At 37.4% G+C, this 9,661-nt stretch overlaps 1 protein-coding gene across 1 annotated transcript; it reads left to right on the forward strand.

Annotated features, from left to right (window-relative positions):
- Nucleotides 1–203: 203 nt before the first annotated feature.
- Nucleotides 204–4,592, forward strand: LOC139131643 (ras-related protein Rab-9A-like). Its single transcript, XM_070697794.1, has 2 exons — nt 204–338; nt 1,074–4,592. Exon 2 carries the CDS (start codon nt 1,215–1,217, stop codon nt 1,833–1,835), a length of 621 nt encoding a protein of 206 aa, XP_070553895.1. The 5' UTR covers nt 204–338; nt 1,074–1,214; the 3' UTR covers nt 1,836–4,592.
- Nucleotides 4,593–9,661: the final 5,069 nt, after the last annotated feature.

Consider the following 9,661-nt stretch of genomic DNA (forward strand, 5'->3'; position numbering starts at 1 on the left):
AAACAAAGGTAACAGTCTGCAAGACAACCGTTCATACATATTTTATTTCAAAGTGCATAAAGGCATTTTTCCGCATTTCTATACACTGATCCCCATCATGGCTGTCTTTCGGGATCTCTTTTGCTGTCAACTTTAGCCATCATCATTCGTTCTGAGGCTGAGAGCGATGATGACGCTGGAGGCTCTGCAAATCTTAATCGAGCGAGTTAAAGGGTCACAGAGGATCACATGACTGAAACTGCCATGTTGGAAACCCAGGAAGAAGCAGGGAAGTGATAAGGTGCATGCACGGTAGACACAGAAGAAACGCCGTCGGCCTGAGCCACATGGGGTCGTAGGTAGGCTATTAGGTGGCACATTTCAGCCATCATGCTTGTGGAAACTCTTATGAGCAGTGTTTTAATGGACATTTTTCCAAAACAAACTCGTACAAGAAGTGAAACATCGAAAATCACTGTCCCCCCGTGTCTGAGTTCGTGAGTCATTGAAACTGCCCGGACAGGCTGTTGACGTTGTATTTGTTTCGACAACCACGGTAACTTTAAAATTCTAATCTTAAAAGTCCATGAAAACGCCTTTTTAAATTGCATGCTATCGATTTTAAAGCCCTCTGCTGCTATATTACTCCTGACGTACGCTGAGTTAGTACATGTATGATGTATTTGGCAACACCCACTTCATCCCGTATGATGGGGGCATCAGTCATACCATGACATGAAAGTCTCTGCGGACAATTCTATGACGTTGTATTTACATCGCTGTGACCTTGCACCAAATGATTCATCAAGTATGACCATGACGATGCTACAGAAATAAATAAATTCGAGGGCATGAGGACTCATTTTCATCCCTAAACAAGGAGGGTGGGGTGGTGGATCACAGCCAAGGGCGAATAAATTGTTTTGGTTTGTTTTTCTTTGTAAGAATCAGCATGGAGATAGCTATTACCCGAGTTGTATGATTGATGTCAGTGAATCATTTAAAATAAATAAATAACCTATAATGACTGCAAGTATGGTTTCACTCACATTGTAAAAATAACTGTTTCATTTCCTATTCATTTAATTTTAAAGGATATTGTCAACTTTCAACAAGTTGTGATCTGACAACGAGTGGCATATTGATGGAGATTTTGTGAAGAATCTATTTGTTCCATTGCTTTTGCCCACTTCCTATTGTGTGGCTCACGTTAGACGAGAAGTTGGCAGTTGGAGATGGCTGGCAAATCCACACTCCTCAAGGTTGTCATCTTGGGAGACGGGGGAGTGGGAAAGAGCTCCCTCATGAATCGCTTCATAACGAACAAATTTGACAGCCAGTCCTTTCACACAATAGGAGTGGAATTTCTGAACAAGGACATAGTCATCGATGGAAATTGCTACACGTTACAGATATGGGACACGGCCGGGCAGGAAAGATTCAAGAGTCTGCGAACTCCTTTCTACCGGGGATCAGACTGTTGCCTGCTGACCTTTGGTGTTGACGACATGCAGAGCTTTCACAATCTCAACATGTGGAAAAAGGAGTTTTTATATTACGCCGACGTCAAGGACTCTGAAAATTTTCCCTTTGTGGTCATCGGGAACAAGGTGGACGTGCCGCCCGAGCAACGAGAAGTGACCACGCAGGAAGCGGAGATGTGGTGCGAGGGTAACGGAGAAGTGCCCTACTACGAGACCAGTGCAAAAGACTCCATTAATGTCGACGAGGCCTTCACAGCTGTTGTCAAACAGCTTCATAAGCTGGAAGAAAAACTAGAATTCAAATCGGGGCAGTATTCAGACACCGTCAAGCTAGGCAAGCAACGATCTACGAAAGATGGTTGCTCGTGTTAATGTTACAGGGTGGAAGGATTAAAATGAGAGTTAGAATAATTCTAAGTAATTGAACGCTGAGCATGAATGTTTATTTTGACAATTGGAAAAAGGATGTAGGTAAAATGCACGTTAAGATTTTTTAAAGAGAACTAAATAGTACCACCAAGACATGGTCACAAATTAACAGTGAACATATATCTGATGCTGTTTTTCTTAAATCATGAATGTGACATCACTTAAAAAACACTTTGGCCACTTGTAGTTAGATTTCTTTTTCAAACATAGTAGAATGATGAACACTTGACCGAGACAATGGTTTCCAAGTTCAAAGTACTGATGAACTTCCATACTAAATGATTTCATTTGTCAATGCTCAGGACCAATTAATATAGTGAAGTGACATTATTTACCCCGAGAAGTGAAGGCCATAACATTTCCTGTCCAGTGTATTATGTAAAAGGTAAAACAAAATCTTTCTGAAAATATGATGTGAGCGTAACAGCTTTAAAAACAGGTTAATGTACCGTCAGGTGTTGATCTGGAACTAGACTGGCTCAGCTGTGGTTTGTACTTGGTTGTTCTGCTCAACGCAAGACATTTTGCTGCTCATCTGCTGAGCGCAAAACACCATAGACTAGTCCAGTGACTCAAATTCTGTTGACATCAAATATTTATGTCATGTGAACATGTCAGAAGCAGAGCTTGAAAAACCCTGTCACGACTGTTTTGTCATATTTTTACAACCATGAATATTCATGAGTTCTCACCTGCCCCTTTCTTATGGTGCATACTGTGATTGAATGTATTCAATATGTATGGGGTCACTGGGTCTATATACCGGTGGACACCGTTACCTCAGTCATACCGCAAATATTCTACTCCTTTGCACTGTTCCAGGACATTTGTGCAGATTAGACCCAGCTGTCGTTTTGTGATTTGCTAATTTATAGAATGTTGCTCACATGCTTTATCGCACACCTGAAAACTACAGCGTGGGTTCAGGCAAGGTGTAGACTGACTGTGGTGCTCACAGAAGGAGAAAATCAGTAATGAAGCAATGATTGACCTTTTTTACAGCTTGGTACATATACCTGTCATTAGTTTACCAGTAAGATGGATTGATCCATATGAAGAGAAATAGGGGTGAAAAGGTTGAATCAATACCTGCCTTCAATCACATTTTAAAACAAGGACATCAATCTGGGCCTTATGAAATTCTTACATTTAGAAAGTCTGTTGAAATAAAAATGAGTGATATTTGCATAAATCCTCAATACCACGCATAGTGTCCACAGAAATAACTTGTATAAGTCTTGTAGATGCAGTTTTGCCACTCTGTTTTGTAACAATCACTATCTGCTTGGTGTAAATATTATTGTAAAAATTTTTATTCAACAAGGAGACTGACATGAATTTTGCAAATATTACTGAGTTACCTTGTCAGTAAAACGCCGATGATGAAAATGGTACTTTCACAAATGTAAGGTTTCTGAGTTACGAGATATTGTTAAGAAGTGGAAATTTTGCACTGATTGTAGTGGAATATAACTTCACTTTCTTTGTATGTACATGTCTGTAAAACGTAATCCCAATATCCCTACAGAAACTGGTACAACAGCTGTTGTAGGTTAGCATTGATAAAATTGTATGAAACATGTGTGCAGGTTGTTGGTTAATTCAAATTTCATGCACAGCACTTGTAGATAGTGAAGCAACAAAGTGTACTTCCAGAGCATGGTCCCTTTTGTGGAGGGACCGTGTCCGGAGCAATCCAGGAATGACAGTGGAAGCATTTCTATGGCTGCCACAGCTCATCCGGATATTTTTGTTCTGCAATGCTTTTATGAAAGGCTTTCACCAAGTCAAAATGGAATCATTTAGGATATTTTTATGGCATCGCTGGAAACTGACATTTTGTTTCTTGGCAGTTCAGTCCTACATATATGGTTCTGCAATATTGAGTACTGTATCTTTGTGGGAAGGGGGTGGGGGGGAGGAGACAACCCCTGTACAACATTGGAATGTGCCGACAGGTATTTCCAAATATCAGAGACGAATCACCCCACTCATGAGGCATTTCAGTTATGAAATGCTTTTTGTACAAATCAGCCCAACAGCAAACATGACTGTCTGTGTTGAAGCTGTAACCATGGACTGTTCAGTACTGAGTACATGTGTCTGTAAGGCTGAACACTTTTGAGTGTGTCATTTGACAAGCTATTAGGCATTGTTTTGTGGACTTGAACTTCAAAATAATTCCAATTTAGACAGTGATGACCAGAAGCTCATAGTTCTGTCTTCTTAAATCACGGTCCCTCCACAGGGACCGTGCTTAAATGTACAGTGGTGATTTTTGATCTGCAATTGTACGGTTTCTGAACATTGTTTAACGTAAATGATCTAATATAAGTAGAGGCACAATGTTTGTACCTGGTACCAGTATGTCATTTTCATTTACCCCAAATTTGCATAAACACTGTACCTAACCGGAAAAGAGCAATTTTACACAATAAACACAGACACTTGGCTTAATGTAAAAAATAAGAGTATATTGTATATTCTGCATTCATTTTTGCATTATTTTTATCCAAGGAGATATATTCATTGTCATGTGTTGATCATGGATTCCTTTATTGAATAGACAATCAATACACAGGCCATTCAGCATGAGAATTTGTTTCTGTGTGACTGAAATACATCAATTGTATGTAAAATAGCTGTTCATATGTGATGTTGAATATTTTGTTCTGACTAAAAGAAATCCCATCCTTGCAACAGTTGTTTTTTCTTTGTTTTTCCCTGAACTATTGTGTGTGATGTGTGTACAGTATACTAAGGCATTTACAATATGTATCTACTGGAATGTTGATAAGAAGTAGCTGGTGTTGTGTAATTGAAGAGCTCAGGAAGACGTATGATTTGGATTGAATCCTGTTTTGGCAAAGTTTAGTCTTGTTGAACACCTGTGTTCTGCTCAAGACACCTCCAAATATGTTACAAAGCCAAGTTGAAAACAACTTACAATATGAACACGTTCTCTACCGTGGTTTAGCCCGAACCCATTGTTTTCAATGGTGACTGTGGACCTGTATACAGGCAAATGGGGGTGGTTGTTTTAAGAAGGCCAAGTATTGCAAGTATTTTGATGAAGTTCACCATAGACCCTAGAAAAATCTCTGTGTGTCTCTAGGATTTTTGAGTTGATGCTGGATTTTAGGCTAATGAATATTCAATTGCCCTCTATCAGTTGATTGGTTCATTCAAAATATGGTCACCAGTGCATTTGTATGTAAATGATTTCATTTATTTTGGGGAATTGACCGTTTGGTGTCCTTTTCATATTTTGGACCCAAATTTCTATTTTGAGATATGATGTGGGCAGTGAATGAAATGAATGATGTATTAAATTGTATCGAACTTTTGGTGGCTAGTTTGAACTGCACTGACATGACAATTGAAAATTGCAATTCCTGAGGAGAGAGAATTAATTAGTATCAAGTAATGTAGCCAAAAATTAAGCTTGGAAATACATGTAATTTGTATTTACTCTGCTGTGTGTATATCATTTACCTTAGCCTGAGTATTTGATGAAGTTTAATTCAACTGTGGAGGACGTGGTATCCTGAATTTTGAAATTGCAGAGGTAAATGAACCGCAAGTGAAAAAACTTTAACACGCATTGCTTTTTCTGTTGAGGCAATAGAGCAAATTGGAAATTTGAAGAGGGTTGTGTAACCTTTAAAAAGTGTCAAATGAATGATGATTAATATTGCATATACGACACACCTGGTGACCCTTTAACCCTGTGGATATTTGCATAGGTTTTTGGCTTTACATAGAAAACAATGGTTACGCAGCAAAGTCCTACAGTGAAAGAACATTTACATAAGCCAGTACTGCAAAAAGTTAGTAAATCTTTGTGAATGATGGGTAAATTTTAAAAGTCATGTTCTGTCGAAAGCACAGGGTAATAAGCAGACTCCAGGCATCTTTTAACCCTTGGAGCGCTGCAATTTTTCCCACCAAAATTAGGTGAATTTTCTGTAATTTTTTGGACAATTTTGGATCAAATGAAGATCACACTTTACTGGCTTCAGATTTTTATCAAATCTTTAGCAAAATTTAGAAAAAAGTTGACTGGTGTATATTTTGATATAGGCGACAAAAATTGACTTTGGCGCTCAAAGGGTTAACTAGGGTCTATTCTTTGGGTTTAATGGCTATTCATTGTGTTGAAATTGCAAGGAAAATGGCACAAGTATGGGTTGTACTTTTTTCAGGATGGAAACAATGCTTTCTGAACCCATAGTATAGGATGATTTTCTCTGTGTAATATCTTGCAAAACACTGTGGGAACAGTTACCAGTCACTGGAAATGCAGTACATAAATATAATTTGTTGAAGTGAAGTGTATAAATGTAAAGGCTAGTCTGACAGTCATATTTATTGTCAAGTGATTAATTGCCTTTTTATGTACAATGGAAATGGTATCAGTGTATAACAGGTATCTGTATTATGGCATGGACACGAAAACACAGTCATGTGAATGGTCACACAGATGTCAAGTAAATGCTGGTTTCATTAACAGTAAGTTTTCAGTTCATTTTTTCTGCCTACAGTGGTATCTTTATGTACAGAGACACAGTTGGACAATTATGGTATGAGTTTTTCTTGATGAACAGTGCTTTTGAAAAATAATTTCTTGCTCCTTTGTGAAATTTAGACGAATGTTATATCATTTATGAAAAGGATAAACAAATGACGCAATGACCCAATTACACAAAACGCTTTTCATTGTGTATATTCAAATCTGTTATATGAAAGGGATGATATCACTTTGATATTTTCTGGCTATTTGTACCTACTCAGCTTATTTAAGCATTGATATCATCACAAATTTAAAATTGAAGTCGCATGTGCCTTGGAGACAGATGTAAGGACTCTCAAAGTTTTACAATACTTTTTGGGTACACCACTTGCGGAGACTTATTTTGAAGCTCAAGGAGTAGTTCAAGTTTACAGCGGCTTATTTTTGTGAAAATCAAAAGTTTTATTTTCCCCATAGAGAAACACAGGGATGGCAGCCATTTTGAATTCCAAGTGTAGTATATATTGGGTAATTTGCTTCTCTGGTACCAAATTTTGCACAGTATAAACCCCTGATTTTCATTCTTGCTTTCTAAAGAGAATCATTTAAAGTTTCCTTGAGGAAAGTTTGGGCAAAAATCTTTCAATTTGAGACATGAGTACTTTTAAAAAATTAGAGGTGAGGAAAAAATTGTATGTAAGGCCAAGAAAAATAAAAAGTTTGTTTCTCATCCTAGACATATTTCAAAAATGATCGGTGACAGGTTTTTTTCAACAACATAGGAAAGCACACAGAGATAAATGCACAGCAGTGTAGCTGTAGTATTTTTGTATAGCAACAGTTCTGCGGTTTGACTTTCAGTGCAGCAATTAATGCAGTTTTGACAGCTTAATATAACAGTGACATATGTGTACAGTTCTGAATGGAATGTTAGTGTCAATTATTTTGTTTACGGTTCTGTTATGCACTATCATCGCGTATTTTTGCGTTTATTTTTTTTTCCGTTTTATTTCCTCAGGAGCAGAAAAAAAGGTTGACGCTGTGGGTCTGAATTGGCATGCGCGAGGATGAGAAACAAACTTTTTATTTTCCTTGGCCTAAAAAATTATGTATGTTAGAGTATGTCTGCTTACACTTGTTCATACCCTTACCATCTGAAAGTTTGTTTGAATCATATGGTTAAATGTGTGTGAATTTAATGTATGGACAGGGGATATCATGAAATATATAGTTTGCCATGGGAATTGCATGAATGCTATTACTAAACAGTGGATAAAGTCAATTCATCACCTGGATGTAACTCAAAGGGCCAGTAACTGTAAATTTGATGTTTTTTTTCACCATTTGTGTTTTTAAGGTAAACTGCGATTTCTTGTTCCACACCTGAAAACAAGTTTGGATACAACAGTGCTCTTTAATATTGTCAACTCAGCCTGCAGTGCATGCATGTGTCAACTGCATTGTTATTGTTGACAATTGATTAGATAGATAGATTGATTGATAGACTGAGTGATAGATAGGTTGATTAAGATTGATTAATTGACAGATAGATGGATAAATAGATTGACTGATTGATTGATAGATTGATTGAAAGATAAATTGATAGAAACTAATGATAGATAGATAGGTTGATATAGAAATATATAAAGGTAGGTAGATAGATTGATGATATGTAGATAGATTGATTAATTGATTGATGGATTGAGATTGATTGATAGATAGATAGATAGATGAATTGATTGATGGATAGACAGACTGATTGATAGACTGATAAACTGATTGATTGATTGATTGATAGATAGGTAGCAATGGTCAGAGCATGCGTGATTTTTCCAGAATTCAACAATTTTAGTGAGTTTTTCTTTACCAGAGAAGACTACATCCAAAAATTTTTTTGAGAAAGGTCATTGCACTTTTTATTTTGATCTACTTTTTGACTATCCATTCTTGAAGCCTAATGTGGTCAAGTTCTATGTACAATTTCAATGGAACAGTCTCAACTTATGAAGGCCACACAAATCACACTTTCAGGAACTTCCTAGTGTTACACAGATAAGGAATTTAAAGCACGGTGAGAACAGAAAAACAAAATATTTAGTGCACAAATTTAAATGCTTTCACATAGTAAAGGAAACCAAAGAACAGTTTGTTTGAATTAAATTTTGTTTTCTTTTTTTGTTGGCAAATATGCAGAGGAATTTGAATGTTAAAATTGTCACATTTTCTTCAATCAATGTGTTCATGATCATTTAAAATATTTGGCTGAGCTCAGCCTTAGCTATAAAAAATATTGCAGCAAGCTGTTACGTAAAATTATATTTTAGGAACACGAGGTAAAAAATATCACTGATGGCCTTGCATCAGGCTGCATGGTCACAAGGCAGAATTTACCATACAAATTTAAATGATACAGGTCGCAAGGCACTGAAGTCCCTTTTTTTCAACATTTTTGCACATTGTCCTGAATTAATTTCTCAGAAGGCCGCCCTCTAGAGTCGACCTTCATCGACATCACCTCAAAGATGTGTTGATCCTTGAATCTACGTCAAGAGGGTGTGACAAATCGTGTTGCCTTGACACTGTTCTGATAGACAGGTCTGTAGCGGACTGTACGTGAGCAGATGGAATCCCAGCATGCCTAGAACTAACCTTGAATACTTCATAAGTAGACCAAAAATAGCAATAGATACACGGCACCACATGATCTCAGGCCCATATAGTCCTTGAGCGGTATTGATTTTTAGTTGTCAGGGTTACTGCAACGGATCCCAGCGCAGACATATAGAGCTTTTATATTAATAGCCACTATGAGGCCTTGCACTGTATACGAGGCATTCTGAACCTCTGCAATATATTAAACTTCATCTGGTAATTTACCAGTTTCTTTTTCCCCCCCATGCGTTATTTTTTTCTCTTGCTCTCCCAAAGCTGCCTTGCCAAGGTTCAAGGTCTGGTCAGATCATGTGACTGGCAATCATAACATGTACTGAAAAGAGTACTTCTCAACTGCCTGTATCCATGGCATGCACTATTGTGATGTGACATTCAGGGCAAGGTTTGGTGTTGTCAACAAGCCTTGCATGGAATGGTTTAACACGTCAACATGGTACACAAGTCACAGCACATATACACACTGGTTCATCTTTAACGGGTGTGGTCAATATCATTAGGGATGAAGAAAAGACACAAGCATACAACACTCGGAAGCTGTGGGATACAAATATTTTTATTTGTATATTTTCATAAGCATCATGCT

Source organism: Ptychodera flava, chromosome 4 (assembly GCF_041260155.1).
Source record: "Ptychodera flava strain L36383 chromosome 4, AS_Pfla_20210202, whole genome shotgun sequence".
In the NCBI taxonomy this organism is placed as follows: Eukaryota; Metazoa; Hemichordata; class Enteropneusta; family Ptychoderidae; genus Ptychodera; species Ptychodera flava.

What these genes read in the sequence shown, in the direction of transcription:
- LOC139131643 (XM_070697794.1), top strand. Translation starts at nt 1,215, where the DNA reads ATGGCTGGCAAATCCACACTCCTCAAGGTTGTCATCTTGGGAGACGGG.